The sequence below is a fragment of the Nicotiana tabacum genome, chromosome 7 (assembly GCF_000715075.1).
Source record: "Nicotiana tabacum cultivar K326 chromosome 7, ASM71507v2, whole genome shotgun sequence".
In the NCBI taxonomy this organism is placed as follows: domain Eukaryota; kingdom Viridiplantae; phylum Streptophyta; class Magnoliopsida; order Solanales; family Solanaceae; genus Nicotiana; species Nicotiana tabacum.
In genome coordinates this window covers 25,880,691-25,907,739 of record NC_134086.1, presented here as the reverse complement: position 1 = coordinate 25,907,739, position 27,049 = coordinate 25,880,691, and the positions used below count along the sequence as shown (strand labels likewise).

The 27,049-nt window shown below is 39.4% G+C and overlaps 2 protein-coding genes, 1 long non-coding RNA gene and 1 other non-coding gene across 4 annotated transcripts; 2 read left to right on the top strand and 2 right to left on the bottom strand.

Annotated features, from left to right (window-relative positions):
• Nucleotides 1–4,085: 4,085 nt before the first annotated feature.
• On the bottom strand, nucleotides 4,086–5,120 carry LOC142182658 (uncharacterized). The gene has a single exon (XM_075257014.1). The coding sequence runs from the start codon at nucleotides 4,919–4,921 to the stop codon at nucleotides 4,088–4,090; it is 834 nt and encodes a 277-aa protein (XP_075113115.1). The 5' UTR covers nucleotides 4,922–5,120; the 3' UTR covers nucleotides 4,086–4,087.
• Nucleotides 5,121–5,253: 133 nt separating this feature from the next.
• LOC142182515 (uncharacterized) lies at nucleotides 5,254–7,133 on the bottom strand. The gene is made up of 3 exons (XR_012711322.1): nucleotides 6,805–7,133; nucleotides 6,392–6,448; nucleotides 5,254–5,543 (listed from the first exon to the last, which is right to left on the bottom strand). It is a non-coding gene; the product is annotated as an uncharacterized LOC142182515 (long non-coding RNA).
• A 15,588-nt stretch (nucleotides 7,134–22,721) lies between these two features.
• On the top strand, nucleotides 22,722–22,828 carry LOC142162480 (small nucleolar RNA R71). Its single transcript, XR_012693743.1, has one exon. It is a non-coding gene; the product is annotated as a small nucleolar RNA R71 (small nucleolar RNA).
• A 3,523-nt stretch (nucleotides 22,829–26,351) lies between these two features.
• Nucleotides 26,352–26,807, top strand: LOC142162024 (uncharacterized). The gene has a single exon (XM_075218324.1). It carries the CDS (start codon nucleotides 26,352–26,354, stop codon nucleotides 26,805–26,807), a length of 456 nt encoding a protein of 151 aa, XP_075074425.1.
• Nucleotides 26,808–27,049: the final 242 nt, after the last annotated feature.

The following is a 27,049-nucleotide window of genomic DNA, read 5'->3' as shown; positions in this document are numbered from 1 at the left end:
TGGCCTCACCCGACCATTTACTTATACAATAATGATAATAAGAAGGTTAGCCATAACTTAATTACCTTAACTGTCACTGGTTGATATATGTGCAACACCTGCCATGTTTGTCTCAGGAATATCACCCGAAGACTCAAATAAATGAGGGTATCTGGACTTCATGTCCTCCTCTGCCTCCCATGTCATTTCCTCTACATTATTGCTCCTCCAAAGTACTTTTACTGAGGCTACCTCTTTAATCCGTAGCTTACGGATTTGACGGTCAAGAATGACAATAGGTATTTCTTCATATGACAAGTTCTCGGAAACTTCAATATCCTCGATAGGGCTGATGCAAGAAGGATCACCTAAGAATTTCCGAAGCATGGAAATGTGAAATACCGGATGGATTGCTTCTAATTCTGGTGGCAGGTCAAGTTTGTAGGCTACTCGCCCAATTCTCTGAACAATCTGATATGGCCCAACATATCTAGGGCTGAGTTTTCCTTTCTTACCAAATCTCATTACACCCTTCATAGGCGACACTTTCAAGAATACCCAGTCTCCCACAGCAAATTCCAAGTCTCGACGTCGGTTATCTGAATATGATTTCTGTCGACTTTGAGCTGTACGCAACCTTTCCTGGATCAACTTTACCTTTTCTACAGCTTGCTGTACCAATTCAGGTCCTAGCAACTTTGTATCACCAACATCAAACCAGCCAATATGAGATCTGCATTTCCTCCCATATAGTGCCTAATAAGGTGCCATCTGAATACCGGCATGATAACTGTTATTGTAGGAAAACTCAATAAGCGGTAAATGATCTTCCCAACTTCCCTTGAAGTCTAAGACACAAGCTCGCAACATATCTTCAAGTGTCTGAATAGTGCGTTCGGCTTGTCCGTCGGTCTGCGGATGAAATGCTGTACTAAGGTTAACAAGAGTACCCAAACCTTCTTGAAAAGACCTCCAGAAATTAGCTGTAAATTGGGCACCTCTGTCAGATATAATAGAAAACGGAACTCCATGTAGCCGAACTATTTCCTTGATATACAGGCTCGCATAGTCTTCAGCTGAATAGGTGGTCCTAACTGGGAGAAAGTGAGCTGATTTCGTCAGCCTATCCACAATGACCCAAATAGAATTGAACTTACGGCGAGAATTGGGCAATCCTGTAATGAAATCCATATTAATCGATTCCCATTTCCAAGCTGGAATCTCAATATTTTGAAGTAGCCCTCCAGGTTTCTGGTGTTCAGCTTTAACCTGCTGGCAGTTGGGACACTGAGCCACAAATGTGGCTATATCTTTCTTCATGCCGTTCCACCAGTATAGCTGACGAAGATCATGATACATTTTGGTTGAACCAGGATGAACTGAGTACCGAGACTGGTGCATCTCTGTCATAATTTGCTTACGAAGCTCCCCAACATTAGGTACACACCATCGGCCTTTATATTTTAGAATTCCATCATCAGATTGCTCGAACAACTGCTTCTTCTGAAAAGGGATACTCTCTTTAATTTTGACTAACTCCGGATCCTCAAATTGACGCATTTCTACCTCAGCTACCAGTGATGACCCCGCATATTTTGGACTACTACACCCTGGTCACCTGTATCATGTAGCCATACACTCAGGTTAGCCAATTGATATATCTCTTTAGTCATTTCTAATTTCCCAGCTTCTACATGCTTCAAGTTGCCCATGGATTTACGACTCAATGCATCAGCTACCACATTCGCTTTGCCCGGATGGTACAAAATATCCACATCATAGTCCTTTAGCAATTCAAGCCATCTTCTTTGTCTCAAGTTCAAGTCTTTCTGCTTAAATATATATTGTAAACTTTTGTGATCTGTATAGATATCCACATGAACACCATAAATATAATGACGCCATATTTTTAAGGCAAATATAACGGCTGCTAACTCAATATCGTGAGTCGGATAATTGTATTCGTGCTTCCGCAACTGCCTCGAAGCATATGCAATAAGTTTTCCATGCTGCATTAGAACACATCCCAATCCAACCCTGGATGCATCACAATATACCACATAACCTTCAGATCCTTCCGGAAGTGCTAGAACAGGTGCTGATGTTAAGTGTTTCTTCAACTCATGAAAGCTCCTTTCACATGCATCAGACCATTGGAACTTAACGGCTTTGTGTGTCAATTTTGTCATGGGAGCAGCAATAGAAGAGAAGTTCTCAACAAATCTCCGATAATAACCAGCTAAGCCCAAGAAACTACGAACTTCCGTAGGAGTTGTAGGTCTAGGCCAGTTTTGTATTGCTTCAATTTTCTGACCATCTACCTTAATACCTTTATCGGAAACGATATGCCCAAGGAAAGCCACTGAATTCAACCAAAATTCATATTTGGAGAATTTAGCATATAATTTCTGATTTTTAAAGTCTGCAACACCACACGCAAATGATCCTCATGTTCTGCTTCTGATTGAGAATATACCAGAATATCATCAATGAAAACAATTACAAATATATCTAGAAATGGCTTGAAAACCCGATTCATTAAATCCATAAAAGCTGCTGGCGCATTAGTAAGACCGAAAGACATCACAAGAAATTCATAATGGCCATATCTAGTCCGGAAAGCCATTTTCGGAATATCTCTCTCCTTAACTCGCAATTGGTGATAGCCGGATCGAAGGTCAATCTTTGAGAAATATTTGGCACCTTGCAACTGATCAAACAAATCATCAATTCTGGGTAAAGGGTACTTGTTCTTGATAGTCACTTTGTTGAGCTGGCGATAGTCAATACACATTCTTAACGAACCATCCTTTTTACGAACAAACAACACTGGTGCACCCCAGGGAGATGTGCTGGGCCTGATAAAGCCCTTATTCAAAAGATCCTTCAACTGGGCTTTTAATTCTTTTAACTCAGCAGGAGCCATTCTGTATGGAGGAATAGATATTGGTTGAGTATCTGGAAGCATATCAATAGCAAAGTCGATTTCTCTTTCTGGAGGAAGACCAGGAAGTTCATCAGGAAATACATCAGGATATTCATTCACGACGGGAACCGATTGAAGGGTTGGAGATTTCACCTCCATATCATGCACTCGTACCAAATGATAGATGTACCCTTTCAAAATCATCCTTCGAGCTTTAAGGTAAGAAATAAACTTTCCCTTAGGCGCTGCAGCATCACCTTTCCATTCAATAATAGGCTCACTTGGAAAATTAAAACGAACAATCTTTGTCCAGCAATCTACATTGGCATAACAAGAAGCCAACCAATCCATACCCATAATGATATCAAAATCGACCATTTCTAGCTCATGCAAATCTGCTAACGTATGGCGGTCACGAATCTTCACGTCACAACTTCGATATACCCGTCTAACTACAACAGAATCACCCATTGGTGTAGATACCTCAAAGGACTGTTGCAACAATTCAGGCTCTCTATCCCATGTACTAGCAACGAAGGGGGAGATATATGGCAATGTAGAACCAGGATCTATCAAGGCATACATATCGATAGAAAAGACGGATAGTATACCTGTAACCACGTCCGGAGATGACTCTAAATCCTGACGACTCGATAAAGCATATATGCGATTTTGCTGACCTCCTGAACCAGAAGCTCCAAATCTTCCCCTACCCCTGCCAGCTGATGTCTGCATACTCTGTCTAGGAGGACGTACCGAAGAAGAAGAAGCCCCTGCAGATGCCGTCGGCTGAGCCATACCCCCTCCACCTGTCATCGGACAATGTCTCCTAATATGACCTGGCTGTCCACATGTATAACATGCATCAGAACCCTGGCGACATGGTCCAAAATGATTTCGGCCACATCGATCACATCTAGGAAACTGATGCCTCATCTGACTGAACTCGCCTCTAAACTGTGGACCTGGGGTTCGTGAACTCTGACTTGGACCAGAATAAGTGGTCCGATCCTGGCGCTGTCCCTGAAACTGTGGCGGTGCACTGGATGCCGGATAAGATTGACGCCGGGGAAACTGTGGCCTAAATCCACCTCGAAACTCCCCTATGTTACCTGCGAACCGCGCCCTCTTCTGCTGCCCTCTATCATGCTCTCGATTGGCTCGTTGTTGCCTCTTGCGATCCTATAGACCCTGTGCATATGCTTGAATACGGGCAATATCCATTCCTTGGTTTAGAGAAGCTGTAGTGCACTCATTTATCAAGTGTGCCCCCAAACCACTAACAAACTGGTGTACCCGATCACTCATATCAGCAACAATCGTAGGAGCATACCTAGCCAAAGAGTTGAACTGCATGCTATATTCCCGAACGCTCATATTACCCTGTTCTAAGTGTAAGAACCTATCTCGTCGGGCTCTTCGAAGCTCGATTGGCAAATATTGCTGTAAAAATGCCTCAGAGAACTCCTTCCATGTCACTGGTGGCACATTAGGCCCCCGAGTTTGCTTCCAAGTCTCATACCATGTCACAGCAACATCACGTAGTCTATAAGAAGTAAACTCCACTGACTCAACATCCGTGGCATGTATAATTTGTAAGGTCTGTTGCATAAGATCCAGAAAATCCTGTGGGTCAGCATTAGGATCAACCCCTGTAAATACTGGAGGATCCAAGTTGATAAAGTCTCGAACTCTCGCACTCACGGACCTATCAGCAATACCGAAGGTCTGGTGTTGGGCCTGGGAGGCCACTATTCGAGTCAGCAATTGTACAGCACTCCGCATGTCTAGGTCCTGATCAGGAACAACTGGGAGAGGGACTGGAGGTATGTTAGCTCCTCTACGCCCTTCCGGGGGTGGTGGGGGTACTGCCCCGGAAGCCTGAGAATCAGCCTCATTCTGTGGCTCATGTTGATCTACATTAGCAGGTGGCACCTGACTTGTGCCCTCTCCCGCCTCCTCGTCCAACCTCTGAATAAATTTCATAGCCACTTGTCGTCTCCTAGTGTTAGGCATCACTGAGAAGGTAAACAAAAAAGAGAATTAGGAATGAACACTTATGATTAGGCTCTATTGCACGATCTAGATCAAGAAGAAAGTAATAATCCTAAATGCCCAATAGCCTCATGTTTATAAGTGTGGTGCACAACACACCATAAACAAGACTCTACTAGACACGGCTTGTAGACTCCCTAGGACTGACCTGCTCTGATACCAAGTTTGTCACACCCCAACCTTGTGAGGTGTGGCTGGCACCCGATGCCCGAAGGCCCGAGCGAACCAACCATGAGATATGATCCGAAATATAATAACCTGCAGGTAGAAGAGCCCAACACGACATATATATATATAAACTAGGCCAACAAGGCTGTAACAACAGTATAACAGCTATCCAGAAGGCCGATAGGGCGATACGAAAAATATATATATACAATGACCGCTAGTCTGCAAGCCTCTAAGTGTGTAAGACAATCTCAACAAGGCGGGACAAAGCCCCCGACATGCCTAAAACCACACATATACATCTGTAATAGTACCTATGGACTCAAAGTCAGCAACTCCGAAGAAGTGGACTGCGAAACCCAACGCTGATCCTGGGGGTCCTACTGAGGAGGCACACCACTCTGTCTATTCGAACCTGTGGGCATGAACACAGCGCATAAAAATGCGTCAGTACGAAATATGTACTGAATATGTAGGGCGACAAGTGTAACATGAAAAATGTAATTAACAAGAGAAGAGACATAGAGATAATTTAAATTCTGAAACTAGCCTCGGTAGGAAACTAAAATTCAACATGGATATAAATGTATGCTCGTGACACCGTCGTTCACTATCGCTACTTATAATATATCACATTATATAATAATAAATCCCTCTGTGGGGCTATAATATCCATAACATACCCGGCCATAATAAAGGCTCGGTAGAATCGTACCCGGCCACGTGAAGCTCGGTAATCCCAACTGATCAGTGGTTACACAATATGTGTCATACCCGGCCGTCTATAATGCGGCTCGGTAATGAAAGTAAATACATACATATACTAGATCATAAATTATATAGGTGCAATGCGAAACCAACCTTAAAAGACGTATTCTAAGAAGAGTCGAAGTGGCCTATCATCATTCTTCCCCGACTATCATGGTTGTGGCTAAAAATATTTAATTTTCAACTACGAGCCAACAAGTACTAAGAACATGAGAGTTGTGTATTATGAGTACCTTTGAAGTAAATGTTACTTATTCATGATTTATATGAACGTCGAAAGGAGAACGAGTAAAAGGCTCTAGTTCTTTTTAAGCAAGGAACAAGGAAATCCGAGAATTCATAGATATCCTCTAGAGTAAGCAATCTATGAGAAAAGATTAGGTCTAAGCATCTTTTTAAGTTGAAGGTGAAATAACTCGAATCCGACGAGACAATTCGATAAACGTTTATTCGAATTCTAGTCATGCCGAAAAGTATAGCGAAAGCCCTACATACCTTGTCGATGGAGTTATATACTGTTTCCAAGACCTCAAAAGCCTTAGGAATGATTTCCTACATAATACAAACCATTCAAAATCAAATTCAAGCTCATAGCTTAAATAATTCTTCATTTAGACATTTACGCGAACAACTTGTGGCCATGAATTTGTAGACTCTTTTGTAGATTAATTTCCCCCCAACACACCACCAAATTTTACTTTACTACATCTCCTCATCAACAGAATTTCATCCATGTCTTTACAGATCCAAACAACACAATAAAATCATATAGAACAGCCCCAACAATCAAGCCATATCAAGAGAGGTTTCTAAAAAAAATCAAGAATATTTCTATAGAGATTTCAACTATTTCTTAAGAATTCTTACGGTAGAAGTTTACAAAGATCAAAGAGGAAGTTAAATCATACCTTATGTGACCAGAATTACTCAAAATTCGAAATTACAAGACGGAGTCTTGCTATGAAAAGTGAAACACCGAAGAATTCACGATTCCGAAGCTACCATGGTGTTCTCCATCTTGAGGATGACTAAATTGTTGTTATGCTTGGCTAGATGGATGGGAGAAGTTTGAGAGGAAATCCCTAGGTTTTTGGTTCTGTTTTGGAGAGGATAAAACGCAGGGGTTCTGTTTTAAAAATTGACTTAAATAAAGAAATTTTGACTAAACCCGACTAGGCACACTGTTCCCGTAACAGTGTGCACCCCTGTACGAAAATGTTAATATCTCTCTACTCCGAAGTCGTATTAACGAACGGTTTGTTGCATTGGAAACTAGACTCATAGACCTTCGATTCGGTAGGTAGAACACACCATAACTCCCAGTATATTGAGAGAAAAGGTCATCAACATTTTATCCAAATTCCAGTAAAATTTAAACCCGTAACTTGCGCGCGATCTTTGTCGAATTTTTAATCACAACTCAAATGACTTCCAATCTTAACGTATAACTATCGCATCATTTAAATATCTCATAGAAATTATCTTCCTACCGAATTATCCCATTTACAGCATGATAACGCCGAATACACAAGGTGTAACAAGATATGCAATCAACTTTCTGTGTGCTGGAGTTTCAGTATAATATGTTGGAAGTTCATACATAGCTGCATCAATCAGTATATTATGCTGGAACTTTCCGTGTTGCAGCAAAATAATGGCTATTTTTTAATGTCTTTGCAAATGCTGGCTATTTTTCAATTACCAGTCTGAAAACTGGCTAGTCCGTGCTATTTTCACGCTAATAACCCGCTCATTTGTTGAACTCGGTCTATGTTGACCCAGTTCATCTTAACCCATCTAAAGTTGGCTAATATTTAGCCCAAATTGATCCATGAGTAATTTTGCTAAAATATCTTAAAAATAATTCTTTTAATGTTTGATTTGTTACTCCTATATGACTATAACAAAAGAAAAAAAGTCTTATTTGATAATTAAATAATCATAAGAAAACAACACACATTAATTAAAACTTGGTAAGAGTTGGGCGGGTTAGGCTATGACCCAGTTTTAGCTCATCTTGATACAGTCCATCTCAGCCTAATGACCCGCCCATTTATTGACTCCCCCATTTTGATCCCCCAAAATCAACCTAACACGCCTATTTGACACCTTTAGTAAAAGGTTTTGTGAGGGTCATAACATTTATGTGACTATAAAAACTTCACATTAATGATAAAATGAAGAGTTTAAAGTTAAATTATTTTTAAATATAAAAATATATTATTTATTTTAGAAGAGACAAAAAAAAAAGTACCTCCTATGGAAAGAAAAGGAGTAATAAGCAACGGGCTGTGTGCCACGTAGGAATGTGCTCAAAAGACACTTGCACGAGATGAGTTGTTTATATGGCCGCTAGTTAAATTTGTGTGAAAAACTGACAGATCATACTAAATTTAAGTGGTTATATTTAGCCTTTTTTAATTTGTGAGTAGACTGAGCTCATTCTGGATTTGACTCGCTCATTTCACGAGTCTCTTCGTTCACTAAAGGAAAGATTTTTAAGGGTGAAAGAGGGGGATTTTGTAGTTTACTTCCTACGTTTTAATTTATATGAGCTAGTCTGATTTGATACGGAGTTTAAGAAAAAAAAAATTGAAATATATTTTCTTAAAAGTTTAAGGGGTAAAAGTTTTGTGGGACTATGATATTTGTCTGGTTATAAATTTTTTTCATAAGAGTAAAATAAAGAGTTTAAAGTTGAATTATTTTCAATTGTAAAAATGTATCATTCTTTTTAGAACAGAGTAAAAAAAATATGTTATCTAAATTGAAACAGAGAAAGTAATTGAAACCATTTACCTTTAGCAATGTTTTTTTTAATTTTATTGTATCACAAATATAGTTTTTCCTGATATTATCTTACTTGACACTTATTTGGAACATTATACAGCTAATTAAATTAGTTAAATATTTGGGTCACCTTAAAGTCTCTTAATACCTACGCAAGTAGAAGCGGATCCAATATATTGGTACCACTTTCAGTTGAACATTTGACGTGGAGCATAAATATATATAAATTCACTAAAAATTACAATAAATAATAATATGTATGAACCTATCATTTGCCTAATCAATTTAAAAACTACTTGGTCAAACGTTTTAAAAAAGTACTTACCCGATTGAAGACTGTAAAACCATGGTCAAGATCAACGCCGTTGACAGTGGCCGCCGGGATAATCCTCCTTTTCATAAACCACAACCTTAACACCAGCTTTTGTCAATTCATATGCAGAAACCAGTCCACTTATCCCTGCCCCAACCACTGCTACTTTCATGTTTAAAACTTAGGATTCAACGTTACAACTGCATGCAATAACAATCAAGATTAGAAGAGGTAAAAGGACAGAAGTAATTAGTAGTCACTAGTCAGTAAACTCAGGGGCAGAGCTAACCCTTCAAATATGGGTTCGGCTGAATTCAGTAACTTTTATCCAAATCATATATTTGTCTTAAAAAATTATTGAATTATGCACAAATTATTAATTTAAAACTCAATAGCTTAAAAGAATTAGAATACTGAGCCCATAAGTTTCAAATTTGGCTCCGCCTTTTGAGTAAATTTTATCTTTAATGTATACATTACATATCACTAATTAGATGAGCATAGCTATGGAGTTGTTGGCGTTTAAGGTGTTATAATAGTGGTAAACTTACCTCAAGGATATTGCTGTGAGTTTTAAGAGTTGAGGACATTCTAAAAACGCCGTAAGAGTAGAAGAAACTCCTTTAATATCTTTGCGCTAAATGCATTGCGTTGCCCAGAACTTCGTTTTGCTCTCTGAAGATGAACGGAATATCAGGATCACCTAATCAGTTCACTATTTATAACCTGCACAAGATACTTCCGTTTGGATATGTTGGGTTAAAACGATACAAAGATATGGTGTGAGAGTGTCCGTTTTGGACCAAGACCGTACGTTATTTCCAAAAGGCCCCACACCATTAAGAGTATTCAATTCCTTATAAGATGAAAATAGCATGGGCTAGCCACTTTTCGGACAAGTAATCGAAAAATAGCCAGCATTTGTAAAGTTATTGAAAAATAACTGCTATTTTAGCTCAAACATGGAAAGTTTCAGCATAATATGCTGGGTTATGGAGCTCCTGCATATAAACTTCCAGCATATTATGTTGGAACTCTAACACATTAAGCTGAAATCTCATATATAAAAAATTCATATTCCAGCAGACTATGCTGGAATTTTTCCTAATTTTTAAGATTCTTTTTGTTTAGATTTTATCTTTATATGAAAAAGTGGCTAAATTTCAATTGATTTTGAAATTGTGGCTATTTTTTAGTTACCAGTTGTAAATCAGACTATTTTTATTTTTTCCTATTATAAGTATTTTATTTTTCTTTTCTACTTTCTATGTGAGACTTTGTTCACATACACCCAATAATCTCTCCTTTGAAATAAGTTTCACATGACTCATCACCATTAATGGGCTAACTTGGAGATTGACTATGTGCAACCCACATGATCCAAGTTTTTATGGTTACCGAAGCCTAGCGGAGAGGCCGTGTATGCGTCTTTGAAGTTACAGGTAAAAGTAGTAAACCAGTCTATAGACGGGCAAAGGCATTAAGCTGGTCCTGCGCCATCACTCCGAAGATCTCCATACTGATCCCGCCAAACCATGGTCTCTGATATGAGTTGTTGGTCTAAAACGGCCTAAAAGTATTTTTAATATGGTGTGATATTGATTGCTTTGGAGTAAACCCGCACGGTTTTTTTAAAAGACCTCACATATTAAGAGTATTCAATTTCTTATAAGTAACTTATTTTTTCCTTTCTATTTTCCATTTGAAACTTTGTTCTCACACCCAATAAAATAGGATATTGTGTTATTATGCTTTACTTTTTTAACTTAATTAATTAACTTGAAAAGGATTTTCGATTAAGACTACTACGCATTAAGTACGAACTAAAATCATGCAAGGTCATGTCACATATTTAAGCCTTTATGTAGTTTAATTAATGAAAGAAATATTTAGTTACTTACCTTATTAGAATTGGAGCAATAGAAGCGAAAAATTTATACATGACCAGTCTTACGCCTCGTCAATCAAATTTAGCCACAAAATCAAAGGTCAACGATATTTAGCCGCGAAGTTAGCACAGTAACAATTTGTTGACTAAAATACTCCTACTCTATTTTTTAAATTTACGCGACTTGACCTCATATTCTTCTTTAGCACAATCTTGCGGTGTCAATCTGCAAATCCAAGTAAGTTCTCTCAATTATTTGTCTGATTATTTGAATTTACCTAGTTTGAATTTCTTCTACAACCACAAATTGATTTGTGATAATCTATGATTCTTCTCTTTGTAATTCAAACCAGAAAATTCAAAGTATCAGTAAATATTTTTGATTCTTCGAATTTTCTGGTTTGTTTTTAATGCTTTAATCTGTATTAATGTCTAATTTTCTCAATGCGTTAATCTGTGCTTATTTGTATTATATACCTTCTTTTCTGTAATTTAGATCGTAACTAATAAAATCTACATTGTTCAAATCCCGCAAAACATAATGTCAGTATAATTTGCTGGACCTTTCTAAATTAATATCTAAAGCTGAGATACTTCCAGCTTATTATACTGGAAAAATCTCATAAAATTGTTTTACAGTGCTTGATTCCAAAAATGAACAAAACCAAGTATAATACGCCGGAGCTTTTTGTATTAATCTGCAAAACTCAAAAAGCTACAATGTATTACACTAGAAGTATCTTTCATCCAAACTACTATAAATATTTGTAAATAAAATGGTATAGAACAAAACACCAGTATAGAATACTTGATGTTTGTTAATTTAATATGTAAAACTTAGACATTTCCAGTATATTCTACTGGAAGTATGTGTGACTGCAGTAACCCCAGCATAATAAGCTGGAATTTGCTTTATTAATATGGATATCTCAAATAATTCCAGCTTATTATACTGGAGTTATATTTTTAACAGTATTACTTCTAAATATCTAATTATTTGGGTTCATTAAATACATGCTGCATACAAATTTCTTCCTTATCGCATTCGATGGCAAATGGACAGCAGATTACAAGTACTTAGATAATAACACAAAGCTTCTTCTTATAAATGATAAGACTTCATTTGAAGAATGCATGAGTAAAACTTTTCAAGTTATAGAGTTCGACAACAACAAGTTTGAAGCAAAAGTATGGCTTAACATCAACCTAGGTACTGCTAAGGGAATACAAGTGACAAAAGATGAAGATCTCACCTTGTGTATGATGCTTTTAAAAAACGATCCATACTATAAAGGTTCCAAATTTGTTGTTGATATCAGAAATACAAAATGAACAACCAGAAGGTAATCCAATAATGGAAATTGACAATCAACAATTATTGCACAGAACTACATATGTTCAGGAAGAACAAGTGATGCTGATATCTCAAATAGCAGAAGAGCAAGAGATGCCAATTTATAACATTACAATGGAAAATGAAATTGTAATTCCTGTGGAAGATCAAAAAATTGAATCACTAGACACTATTGAGGAAGAAAACGGAAAGCAAAAGGAAAGGCAAAAGAATCCCCATCAATAATACTAAAGAAAAATGCATCATTGGATGATGTAAAACTCGGATCTGTTTTTCAAGACAAAAATGCTTTGATTAGATGTTTTTGCTTAGCAGCTTGATCACGCCCAACTATGCCTTATAAAAAGGACACACGGACGTTGCAAATATAATCTGAGTATTTAGCGCAGAGTCGAACCCACAAGGAATTAACCAATCAATTACTCTCGTTAGACTTACTAAATTTTACGGAATTAACTTCCCAAATGTTCTGAATAACAATTGAAGATGTTTCTACTAACTAAGAATGAATGTAAATAAGTAACTGAAAACTAACTATGATTAAGTTGTAAACAAGTAAGAGAAGGTTCTAAGGTTATGATTTCCCCTATTGATGGAATCCCTTTCGGTTATGGTTTACATAGATTAGCCTAATTATCTCTATCAATCATGAGCACTCTTATTACCGTAAATCTCTCCCGAGTAATCACAATAATTTACTAAACGCACTCTCCCGAGATGCCTAGCTGGCTTTGTTTGTTACAGCTCACTTTAGACTGCACCCAAGGCTTCGTTATCCCTAATCTCGCCTTTAAACCCTCAGTTATTGATCCCTCATATACTTTGAGAGTGATGTTGTTCAACAATTACCTAAATATGCACTATCTCCTGAGTTATGCACATTAAATAGGCACAAATAATTGAGGATCCTATCAATTAACTACAACAAGAATGTAGTTGAACAAATAGAGATTAAACCAGGCAAACTATATTAACATAACAAGAAGTCCATCCTTCAATAGGTTCCATCAAAACCTTAGAATAAATATTTAGATACTCATACTAGTGTTCATCATAACAACATTCAAATTCATCACAAATCGTAAAAACAAAAGGAAGAAGGAAGAACTCGATGGTGAATTATCCTCCTTGCCTTGAACTAAGCTATGAAAACCTTGATAATCCTCCCTTGGGTGAGCTAGACCTTCTATAGGTTAGGTGGATTTGCCCCCGAACTTCCAATTTTACCCCTAAAATTTACTTGTCTGGAATTGGGCTAGTGCGGTCGCGCTAGTGACCGCGCTAGTGACCTATCATTCTGCCTCGACATCTGGGCTAGCGCGGTCACGCTAGTGGCCGTGCTAGTCCAGGTCTTCATTTCATCACTTCTTTCTCTCGTCTTCCCACGTACTCAGCTCCTAGGGGCTTTTCTTGCTTCAATTTAGTTCCAATCATAGTCTTAAGTCCTCATACATGCTACGCACTCCTGCAACGTGTGAAATTCACATTTAGAGCCAATTTAACATCATTTAACTATATTCTAGCAGTGAAACATAATCAAGCTGGGGCATAAACAATCGCCAAATTACATAAATCTAACCTATTATCAACACCCCATACTTAAATCATTGCTAGTCCTCAAGCAATCCACCACACTCTATAGAGGTTCCTTCACTAAGCATTATTCTCTAATGCATCACACCAAGAACAAATCACATAAATTATGCCTAGTAGTGAACAATCTTCACCCCAAAAATCGACTCTCACGTGCCGTGAAATATTCATACTTTCTCAAACTACTCTACACAAAAGTCAAGACTTGCGTTTCCTTCATGAACCACATGCCCTCACATCACACAAGAGAGTAGTTCCACGTATAATGATATTTAGAACAATTCGGAACTTGGATAGACAGAATTCACTCACTCTCAAAAAGAACATTCACATGCCACAAAGATGCACCATAGGCTTGCCCGTAGTGTACTACTCTACTAATCGAGCCCACTCAATAGGACTTCACTTGGTTGTAATGTAGGCTAAGGAACTGGTAAGATATATTTGGATATAGTGACTAACCTCCCTAAGCACTTTTAATACAATTACATTAACCTTCAAAACCATACTTATGTCAACCAAACACTCTACCACTTTTTAATTTACAACAACTCCATCCATTGGGTGCAATTATAACAAATCACCACTTATCGATTACTACATTTACTCCTTTTTTTATTCTCGTGGTGCTTATTCTTTTACTTTTCCAAACACTGCACATTTTCTCTATTTCAACGGTTCCACTCAAAAATCAAACCACCACCCCACACTTTTGCTTTTGCATAATGTCAATACCATTCAAGTGCTTATGGGAGGTAACAGGTTCAAACAGAAGGCTATCCAAACAATTGGGTAAGGTTCGCAACGTGGTTGCCAAAAAAACAGGCTTATAGGCTCAACGGGGTTAATTAAGATGTATTACAGTTAAGTGGGTTTACTTTATATGTCTGGCTTAATGAAGAAATGCCTATATCACTTCTAAGACTGAATGAAACTACTATTTCGCTTTGCAAACACACAGGGCAAGTTCTAGGCATCAAATGTGAATCATGGAACACGGTAAAACTCACACACACATGGCATATGACTCATTTCAGATTGGCTTATCAAGACACTCTCTTCTGAGTATTCAAGTCAGTGACAAACATATAATTTTTAAGGCACTTTAGCAAGAGTCAACCACTGATATTAAGCGTTACACTCTAGTGTCTATTGTGTTCAGGTGTATCAACGCTAAGAGTTTCTCTTTCGATTTCAGCTCATAGCCCATTAATCCTAACTAAAACAAAATAACCAAAAACTACCTATACCCGGTTCAAGCTAAACCCTTGGAAAAGAACCGCGTCCTAAAGAAAAATCAAGATGGAGTTACTACACTACCTAAAACAAAAAAAAAATCTTTTTGGTCTTTTCTCTAGACTTACTTCCCTCAAGAAAATTGTCTAAAGGATCCGTCGTTAGGAAGGTCTCCATATTCCCTTTTTTTTATCGACTTAGTCCCTCAAGAACCCCGCTGAAAGAGACCTGTCGTCGGGATAAGTCACTTACCTACTTTAAAATTACCTAATGAAACTATTACTGAAAACACCAAAAACAATCAAAGAGAAACAAAGAAACATCAACCAGTCAACTTGCTACATATACATATATACATCGACGTATCCTCCACCCCACACTTAAAATGTAGACATGTCCTCATGGCATAAAAAGTTAAAGAATAGTGAGGTAAAGGAACTTCCCTGAAATATCACTCCTGATCGGAGTCGGTGTCGGGGTTCACATGGCAAGCATGACCCAAAGCTCTCAGCCAGCCTAAGAATTTCTTTTCCGACTTCACTTGCTGGTTAGCCACTGCGACAACGCGGGCACCCAAATCAGTGACTGAGGTACGCAACCCAGCCATATCCTGCTCCAAAGCGGTCATGCGGGTACTACGGTTTGGCTGTGAAGGTGTTGCAGTATCAGATGGTACTGCAGCTGCTGCACTTTGCTCATGGACCTGTGGTTTGGTCCCCACGTCCTCCTGCCCAGCCTCCTCGTCCTCCTAGTCATCAGAGCCACTACTATCCTCCCCACCTACTGCCGCCGGCTCCTTACCCGTGGTTACCTTGTCAGCCCGAAACTTGCGGTCTTTTGGCACCAGCCCATCCACCGCCAGATTTTTCGGCACCCGAGATTGCCTGTAAAGGTTAGTGACCAAAGAAGACAAAAAGAATCCATACCTTTTGACTGGACAGCAGATGAACATCTGCTCCTGAATTACTTTGGCCACGTCGAAGTTGTGACCATTGATGAAGCACCAAATCAAGGCCGCTCGGGGGCCATTCACTTCCGTAGTGTTGAGGGACGGGATCAGATGATTATTGATAATATACAACCAAAACTTCCCTTCAAAGGTTAGTGCCGAGGAGTGAAATTTCTCACCATACTTCATCCAGATCACCTCCTTCCCAGGTAAACAGATCATTTCAAAGAATCTCACCCACTATGTGTGTCCTCGACCATACCCCTCATAATAGTCATCATAAGGGTCCACAGGAGGGGGCAGCTGGTAGGTCATCCGTATAGCCTCAACAGAGGCATTCGCCGCCTTTCGGCGCACCGTGACTACGCCATTGTCATGCTCCTTCACATTGGTATAAAACTCTCTAAGAACTATTACATTGCCCTTGCCTGTCTCGTCAATGAAAGTTTGCAACCCCTGCCTCACCGGCTCAGTGTACATGTGAGGGCAGTGTAGCTGAACCAATCCTATGTCAATTCCCATCTCTCGAATTAGCTTTTTAGAGGCCTTATTCGCAAAGCGGTCTTGAGCCTTGGTAGAGACAAATCTGTTACTATCAAATGGGCGTGCAGGGGCTGCCCCGCGTGTCCTGGACGAGCCAGCTTGGCTGCTAGAAGAGGCACCTGTGGCGCGGTGTTTCCGAGATGGAGCCATAGTACCTGAAAAACGGGATCACATTAGCACAGCCCAATACAAAATTGTGACACAATGCGATTACTTAGACTTCACACGCATAAGTGGTCACAACTACATAATTATGTTCACAGAGGTCTTTCCACAAACATCTTGTGGGCATTAGGTGCTCACAACCCATTCCAAGCATTTGACCACCCCAAAACCACCACAATGTACCCACATGCACAATTAATTCACGCTCTAACTCCACCAACCATTCTATCTACAGTTACTACACATCTACTACAAATTTTGACTAAACAAAGGCAAGAGCAACAAAAATGAAAATAAAATAAAAAAAATAAAATAAAAAATAAAAACGAAAATCAGAGAAAAAGAAAAAAAACAAAAGAACAAAATGGCACCTAGAAGGTATACCTGTAGTGGGAGATTGTTAGGAGAAGTGAAGAAGATGAGAGGGTTGTGTGCTTGAGACTTGGGGAAAGTAGGGGTGGGAATTTTGAAGAAGATGAGAGTTGAAGGAGAAGGGGGATGTTGAAGAAGAAGGATTGGGGAGGGTTTTTGTTTTTTTAGGGCGTTGGTTTTGGAAGTAAGGGGGGGGGGGGGTAATTTATACTACATAAAAAATTAACATGAGAATAAAAAATAAATAAAAAAAACACAAAAATGCATATATGTGGGTAGGACTAGCGCGGTCGTAGCACGGCCGCGCTAGTCCAGGCAGAACACTCATCGATTTGCGCGGCCACTAGCGCGGCCTCTAGCGCAATCACGCTAGTAGCGCGTTCAATAGCACGGGCGCGCTAGTATTTTTGAGCCTAGGCAGAATGCTTGCCCATATGCGCGGCCCATAGCGCGACCTGTAGCATGGGCGTGCTCCTGGGAAAAGTGTTTTTCATGTTTTCCACCTGTTCTTACCACTTCCGATGGCCTAATCACCCGCCCATTGTCACCTGCATTGGTTAGCACTTCCTAAAAACTCACAATTAACAACTACTAGTATCCTTGGGTTGCCTCCCAACAAGTGCCTTAGTTAATGTCGTGGCACGACGATTACAACAATTCAATGGGTTGCCTCCCATGCAGCGCCTGATTTAACATCGTGGCATGACGCGAACAAGCGCATTTAAGGCTCGCTCGACCTCTGAGGTTCCGTCAAATGGGTTTTTGACACTTCCTTTGGTACTTTCATGCCTATGTACACCTTTAATCTCTGCCCATTGACTCTAAATGTGTGAGAGTCTTTCTCTGAGGCAATCTCTATAGCCTCTGAAGGCAATACTTCGACCACTCGAAATGGACCAGACCATCATGATTTAAGCTTACCAGGGAAAAGCCGTAATCTTGAGTTATAGAGCAATACCATGTCCCCGGGTTTGAAATGTTGCTCAACAATGTTCTGGTCGTGTAACCTCTTCATTCTTTTCTTGTACAACCTTGTGCTCTCAAAAGCAAGATGTCGGAACTCGTCAAGCTCATGCAATTCAGTGATTCTAGTTGTGCCCGCAACCTCAATGTCTAGGTTCAGCTGTTTCAGTGCCCACCAAGCATTATGTTCAAGTTCCACTAGCAAGTGGCGGGCCTTCCCGAACACCAACTTATATGGTGACATACCAATTGGTGTTTTAAAAGTAGTTCTATAAGCCCAGAGTGCATCATCTAGCTTTTTTGCCCAATCAGTTCTTGTGGCGTTCACTGTCTTGGCCAATACACTCTTTATCTCTCTATTAGACACTTCCACCTGTCCACTTGTCTGCGGATGATACGGTGTTGCCACCTTATGACACACACATACTTCGCCAGCAGCTTCTCAAAGGCTCGATTACAGAAGTGGGTGCCTCCGTCACTGATAAAAGCTCTCGGTGTCCCAAAACGGGTGAAAATGTTCTTCAAAAATCCCACCACCACTCTTGCATCATTAGTGGGCAACGCTGCAGTTTCTACCCATTTGGACACGTAATCCACAACAACAAGTATGTACTTATTGCCAAAGGAGCTGACAAAGGGTCCCATGAAGTCAATCCCCCAGACATCAAACACTTCTACCTCTTGAATCGGGTTCATGAACATCTCATGGCGACGAGAAATGTTCCCTCGCTGACATTCATCGTAACCCCTCACCCATTGGTGCACATCTTTAAACACTGTAGGCCAAAATAAACCGGCCTCTAGCACTTTCGCAGCTGTCCTGACTCCTCCAAAATGCCCCCCATACGCTGATGCATGACATGCCTGCAAAACAGAAGATTGTTCTATCTCAGGGACAGACCTCCGGATCATATTGTCAACACATATTCGAAATAGGTAAGGTTCATCCTAATAATACATGCGACAGTCACAATAAAACTTTTTCTTTTGTACAGAGGAAAGATCATAGGGAACTATACCGCTGGCCAGGTAATTTGCAAAGTCTACATACCATGGCACTTCCTCAAGACTAGTAGCGAGAAGCTGCTTGTCTGGAAAGGTTTCCAGAATGTCCTCAACCTCAACTGAGTTTTCAGCTCCCTCAAGTCGTGATAGATGGTCAGTGACTTGGTTTTCTGTGCCTTTACGGTCACGAATTTCAAGGTCAAATTCTTGCAGTAGCAACACCCAACGAATTAGGAGCGACTTAGACTCCTTCTTCTCAATCAAGTACGTGAGAGCTGCATGATCAGTGTATACAATTACCTTAGAGCCAATCAGGTACGATCTGAATTTGTCGAAAGCAAACACCACAGCCAACATCTCCTTCTTATTTACAGTGTAGTTCAACTGGGCTCCACTCAGCGTTCTAAAGGCATAGTAGATTGGATGCATTATCTTGTCTTGCCGTTGTCCCAGCACTACCCCCACTACGTAGTCACTAGCTTCACACATGAGTTTGAAAGGTTGCTCCCAGTCGGGGGAAACAATGATGGGTGTTGTGACTAGCCTCTTTTTCAGCTCCTCGAATGCTACCCTGCAATCATCAGAAAGCAAGAAGGGGTGATCTTTTTCTAACAACTTACAGAGCGGGTTAGCAATTTTTGAGAAGTCTCTTATGAATCTCCGGTAGAAATCAGCATGCCCGAGGAAGCTTCTGATTGCTTTGACTGAAGTTGGAGGGGGAAACTTTGCTATCATATCCACTTTATCACGATCCACCTCAATTACTTTGCTTGACACCCGGTGCCCCAAGACTATGCCCTATTATACCATGAAATGACACTTCTCCAAATTAAGAACCAAGTTGGTCTCAATACACCGTTTCAGCACACACGTTAGATTTATTAGGCACTCCTCGAATGAATTTCCCACCACTGAGAAATCATCTATGAATATCTCCATTATGTCCTCCACCATGTCAGTGAATATGGCCATCATGCACCTTTGGAATATGGCGGGTGCATTGCATAGGCCAAAGGGCATTCTCCGAAAGGCATAAATGCCATACGGGCAAGTGAAGGAGGTCTTCTCTCTATCCTCTAGTGCAATGGAGATCTGATTGTACCCTGAGTACCCATCCAGAAAACAGAAGTGTGACCACCCTGCCAATCTGTCCAGCATCTGATCAATGAAGGAAAGTGGGAAGTGGTCTTTCCAGGTGGCTAGATTTAACTTCCTGTAATCCATGCAAATTCTCCAGCCCGTGACAGTTCTCGTAAAGATCAATTTATCATTTTTGACTACCGTCATGCCACCCTTTTTAGGCACACATTGAACCGGGCTAACCCAGCTGTTGTTAGAGATTGGGAAAATGATTCCCGCACCTAATCATTTTATCACTTCTTTCTTTACCACTTCCTTCATGTTGGGGTTTAGCCTTCTTTTATGTTCCCTGGAATGTTTGTGGCCCTCTTCCAGCAGAAGTTTATGCATACAGTAGGCGAGGCTGATCCCTTTTATGTCTACCATGGTCCACCCGATGACAATCTTACACTCCTTGAGTAACCACAAGAGTTGTTGTGCCTGCACATCTAACAAACTAGATGAGATAATAATAGGTAATGTAGAGTCAGGTCCAAGGAACTCATACCTGAGATGGGCGGGCAGTGGCTTTAATTCCATCTTTGGTGGTTCTTCGATGGATGGCTTGGCTGGAGGAGTTTCTCTATTTTCTAAGTGCAAGTGCTCAAATTCAAGAGTTCTATCCCAGAACCCTCTACCCTCTAATGCCAACACCCATTCTGCCAGTTCTTCTCCATTTACCTCATCTAAATTCATCAAACATGCAGCAAGAGGATCCTCAATAGTCAGCATCTCATCATCAGTTTCTATGATTACATCCATGGCATCAATAAGAGAGCAATTGGCAAATTCACTGGGTCGCCTCATAGATTTCTGCACATTGAATGTTATCTCTTCATCGTTCAATCTCATCTTGAGCTCCCCAGTCTCACAATCAATGAGAGCTCTCCCAGTGGCCAAGAACGGCCTTCCCAAAATTATGGGAATTTCTTCATTTGCCTTGCAGTCTAAGATCACAAAATCTGCAGGGAACACAAATTTCCCCACCTGAATCAACACGTCATCCAAGATACCAGAGGGTCTCTTTACAGTTCTGTCAGCTAGTTGCAACAACATAGATATGGGCCTAGCTCTTCCAATCCTCAGCCTCTTATAAATCGCTAGGGAATAAGATTTATGATGGCCCCTATATCACAAAGTGCCTTAGAGAAAGCAAAATTACCAATAGTGCAGGGAATTGTAAAGCTCCCTAGGTCAGATAGTTTCTCCGCAATTGGTCTAGTGACCACTGCACTGCAGGTCTGAGTAAGAGTCACCGTGGCCAAGTCTTGGAAATTGAATTTTTGGGACATTAAATCCTTCATCATTTTTGCATACCCAGGCATCTCTTTCAAATAATATCAAGGGAATATTTACCTGGATTTGTTTCAGCATCTCCAAGAACTTCTTATATTGCTCCTATTTTTGGTACTTAGCTAGCCTCTGAGGGAATGTAGAAGGAGTTATCTTCTTCCTAATGATTTTGGATTTCTCTTTATCAGCTGCCACCTCAACTACTGCTTCCTGGGTCGTCTCAGCTTCTTTCTCATTCTCAATCTGAATGTTATTTTCTTCCTGGGCAGGCTGGACTGTCACTTCTGTCAGTTTTGTTGACTCATCTAGCTCAATGGGCACTGGTATGAGTGTCTCAGCCTATCTGGTTTCTTGAGCCCTCTCTTGCTCTACATCCAAATCTCTGCCATTACGTAGACTCACTGTCATCAGCTGCTTCGGGCCTTGATCTTTTGGATTTATCTGGGTGTCTACAGGTAATGTCCCATGAGGACGATTTTTCAGAGACATCGAAATTTGGCCCATTTGCACTTCAATATTCTTGATAGCTGAATCATGTGCATCTACTCTCTCACTAATTATTGCATTAGACCCAATAACCTACTGCATCATTGCCTCAAGTCTAGCAAACCCATCTTTCTGTCGTCCGCTATGCTGCTGCTGAGGAGGGTGATACCCCTACTACTGATTCTGATTGTTATATCTCTGTGGCCTTGGGTAAGGCATCATATTGTTAGGAGGTCTCATACCTTCCATGTTCCCATTATTGAACTGTGGCTGGGCTAGCCTGTATGGCTGATTTTGCTGGCCCCAATTCTGACCACCCTGTATCTGGCCTCCATAATTAGACACATAGTTCATGTCTTCAAGGTAGTGATGATAATCATGTTCTGCATTCCACTAGTTACCAATTGGCTGAATAATGCAAGATGTGAACAAGCCTCATTGGTAGTATCTACGATGTGTACCTACTGCTTCTGCCCTGACTCTTACACCTTTTTGGTGAGTATACTCATCTGTGTCAATAAGGTGGCTATATTTTCAGCCATAGAGTTGGATGGATCTAAGGGCACTGATTGAACCACTGGAGTGATCGGTGCATTCCTGGTTGTCCATCCCGAATTCTGTGCCATCTTGTCAAGCAGAATCTGGCCTTCTCTCCATGTTTTGCTCAAAAATGCTCCACCAGCTGAAGCATCAACAATGTTCTTCATGCTATCTGACAATCCCATGTAAAACCGCTGCCCCAACATCAGATCTGGGATACCATGATGCAGACATATAACCAACATCCCTTTGAAATGTTCCCATGTTTCATGCAGTGTCTCCATTGGTCTCTGTTTAAAACTCAAAATTTCATCAATTTGTTGAGCAGACTTGTTGGGTGGGTAGAACTTGTTATGGAATTGCTTGACTAACTCCTCCCAAGTTGTTATGGAATTAATGGGGAGTGAGTTTAGCCAGGTCTGGGCAGCTCCTGTCACTGAGAATGGAAACAATAACAGCTTGATTGCTTCCGGAGTTATGTTGGGCTGCCTTTAGATTTTGCAGATTGACAGAAAATTCTTCAAGTGCTATTGGAGATCTTCGACTTGTGACCCCAAAAATAGTCTCTTGTTTTGCAACAAGTGCAGCATGTTATTCGTGATTTGAAACAATTTAGCATGTATCTGTGGGACTACAATTGCTGTGGCCAGATTTTCAGCTGTGGGTTGTGCCCAGTCATAGAGAGCAGCCTCTGGTGCTACTGGTATAGCTGGGTCTACTTCGTGATCCCCCATGTCTGGTTCGAATTATTCAGTTGTTTGTTGATGTTTGTTTTTCCGGTTGGCCCGATTCAAGGCCTTGAAAATTCTCTCGGGATCTGATAATGCTTCAAATACTTCACCAGTTCTCGATTCTACGCATGCACCTGTACAAACCAAGTCAACAAACGTTAAAATTTCAATGTATAGATTGGGTGTAGAGAAGACTGACTACGCTAAGAGTTTTTATATTTCTTTCAATTGTAATTGATAACACCATTAATTCCCCGGCAACGACGCCAAAATTTGATCACGCCCAACTATGCCTTATAAAAAGGACACGCGGACGTTGCAAATATAATCTGAGTATTTAGCCCAGAGTCGAACCCACAAGAAATTAACCTATCAATTACTCTCGTTAGGCTTACTAAATTCTACGAAATCAACTTCACAAATGTTCTGAAGTACAATTGAAGATGTTTCTACTAACTAAGAATGAATGTAAATAAGCAACTGAAAACTAACTATGATTAAGTTGTAAACAAGTAAGAGAAGGTTCTAAGGTTATGATTTTCCCTGTTGATGGAATCCCTTTCGGTTATGGTTCACATAAATTCACCTAATTATCTCTATCAATCATGAGTACTCTTATTACCGTAAATCACTCCCAAGTAATCACAATAATTTACTAAACGCACTCTCCCAAGATGAGCTAGCTGTCTTTGTTTGTTACAGCTCATTTTAGACTGCACCCAAGGCTTCGTTATCCCTAATCCCGCCTTTAAACCCTCAGTTATTGATCCCTCATATATTTTGGGAGTGATGTTGTTCAACAGTTACCTAAATATGCACTCTCTCCCGAGTTATGCACATTAAATAGGCACAGATAATTGAGGATCCTATCAATTAGCTACAACAAGAATATAGTTGAACAAATAGATATTAAACTAGGCAAACTATATTAACATAACAAGAAGTTCATTCTTCAATAGGTTCCATCAAAGCCTTAGAATAAATATTTAGCTACTCATACTAGGGTTCATCATAACAACATTCAAATTCATCACAAATCGTAAAAACAAAAGGAAGAAAGGAAGAACTCGATGTTGAATTGTCCTCCTTGCCTCTCATTGCCTTGAACTAAGCTATGAAAACCTTGATAATCCTCCCTTGGAAGAGCTAGACCTTCTATAGCTTAGGTGTATTTCCCCCGAACTTCCAATTTTACCCCTAAAATTTACTTTTCCAGAACTAGCTAGCGCGGTCGTGCTAATGGATGCGCTAGTGACCGCGCATATGCCCTATCATTCTGCCTCGACCATCTGGGATAGCGCGATCGCGCTAGTGGCCGCTAGTCCAGGTCTTCATTTCATCACTTCTTTCTCTCGTCTTCCCATGTACTCAGCTCCTAGGGGCTTTTCTTGCTTCAATTTAGTTCCAATCATAGTCTTAAGTCCTCATACATGCTACACACTCATGCAACGTGTGAAATTCACATTTACAGTCAATTTAACATCATTTAACTATATCCTAGCAGTGAAACATAATCAAGCTGGGGCATAAACAATCGCCAAATTACATAAATCTAGCCTATTATCACAGTTATAAAGGAGCACTTTGAGTTCTATGTTGAGAGGTCAAGTAACACGAGATACTCTTTGCTATGTACTGATGAAAAGTATGGTTGGACTGTTCGAGGTTCAAGAATTAAGGAATCAAAACTTTTTAAAATAGTTAAATTTCAGGGAACACATGAGTGCTCGGTTGATATTAGAAAGGCACATCAAAGACAATCAACTTCAAATGTGATTAGAGATTATATGATTGACAAATTAAGGGACATAACTACTGAAGTAAAGCCTAAGTTTGTCATTTTAGAAATGAAAAGAGCACATGGAAAAGATGTTGGTTATGTAAAAGCATGGCATTCTATTCAAAAAGGGTATCTTTATTAAGAGGAACAACTGGAAAAAATTATGAGCAACTGCCATCATATTTATATATGATCGAACAAAAAAATCCAGGATCATATACTAATATTCAGAGAGATGCAGAAAACAGGTAAATTTCTTATTTTTGATTATAATATTGTTTCATTTATATATAAATATGGTGCAATATTTTTTTACGGGAAATCTGTCTTTTGAGTATGGTTTTTGCTAATGTTTTTTGTTTATTGAATTTAGTAATAAATTTTGTCCAGTATATTATGCTAAAATCTTGTGTAAATGTAGGTCCTCCAGTATGTTATACTGGATGAATATTATAGCATAGTTGAGTTTTGTTTGATTCCAGTATATTTTACTGGACGTCTGCCGTGTGTCAGCTTTCTCTCTCCAGTATATTATACTTGATGATTTTTGTTTAACCTAGAACTTTATTTTATTTGTCATTACTTTTTTTGAGTGATTATTTGTCTTCTTTTTTTTATTATGATCGTTAATGTAGTATATAATACTTGAGTTTTCTTTGATTTCAGTATATTTTAATGGAAGTCTGTTGTCTTTAAGGTTATTGTCCACTATGTTATTACTATTCAGCTTGTCATATGGTATACCTGAATGTTATTTACTTTTCAATCTAACAGGTTTGTTTACATATTTTTTATGTATGGGGCGTCAATTTCTGGGTGGAAGTATTGTAGACCACTTATTGCTATTGATGAAATATTTCTAAAAAATAAATATAGAGGTGTTCTGTTAGTGGCTGTCACAAAAGATGCAAATAACCAGATATTCCCTATAGCATTTGGCGTAGCGGATTCAGAGAATAACGAATCATATGAATGGTATTTCAGAGAATTAAGAAAAGCAATTGGGATTCGTAAAGATTTAAAGTTTTTGTCAGATCGACACAAGGCCATTACAAATGGAATTGCAAAAGTTTTCCCTGAGTGCTACCATGGTATTTGCATATATCATTTAGAAAAGAATCTAAAGCAAAGAAGAGTGAGAAACACTGTAATAAACCTCTTTCAAAGTGCTGAAGAGTATACCTTCAATCAAAATTTGATGACTTCATGTCCCAAATAGCTGCTGTTGATAAGAAAACATTCAATTATTTGATGGAGGAACCACCAGGAAGATGAGCTCGTTCACATTATCCAAGACAACTATATGATATGTTAAAAACAAATATTGTTGAGTCAATGAATAATGTTTTGAGACGTGCAAGAGAATTGCCACTTTTAACAATGATGGATTTCATACAAGAAAAATTGCAAAGCTGGTTCTATGAAAGAAGGATAACTGCAGAAGGAATATTCCGTGAGATATCAAATTGGGCAGAAGCAACATTGGAAGAAAAAATTAAACCAACTTTTAAATTTAGAGTATTGCCCATTGATCGACTCAAATTCAATGTAAAAGAAGGGGGTATGGAATTTATTGTTGATCTAGACAAAAGAACATGTGATTGTTCTAAATTTCAGCTAGATGAGATACCCTGTGAACATGCAATTGCTGCAATTGGCAGTATATATCAAAAGACATCGGCCTTTTGCTCAACCTATTATTCAAGGGACTTTTGGTTGAAAACATATGGAGGACAAGTAAATTCTATAGGTGATTCAACAATATGGGTTATACCAGACAATGTTAAATAAAAAATCACTAAGCCTCCAGATGCAAAAGTAATGCTAGGAAGAAGACAGAAGAATCGACATGTTTCCGGTACAGAATTCAAGAAGGAACCAAGATGTGGTCGTTGCAAAAAATATGGGCATAATAGAACAAATTGCACAAATTCTGCTGTAGTTCATCCTTATGCAAGAAAATACAGGAAAAAAATGATTGATTATATACAATAAAGTTGCATTGGCTCATATGAAAAATTGATTGTAATCCC

Bases quoted from the DNA above. Each gene is read 5' to 3' on its own strand.
- LOC142182658 (XM_075257014.1), bottom strand. From the start codon at position 4,921: ATGCCTAACACTAGGAGACGACAAGTGGCTATGAAATTTATTCAGAGG.
- LOC142162024 (XM_075218324.1), top strand. From the start codon at position 26,352: ATGAATAATGTTTTGAGACGTGCAAGAGAATTGCCACTTTTAACAATG.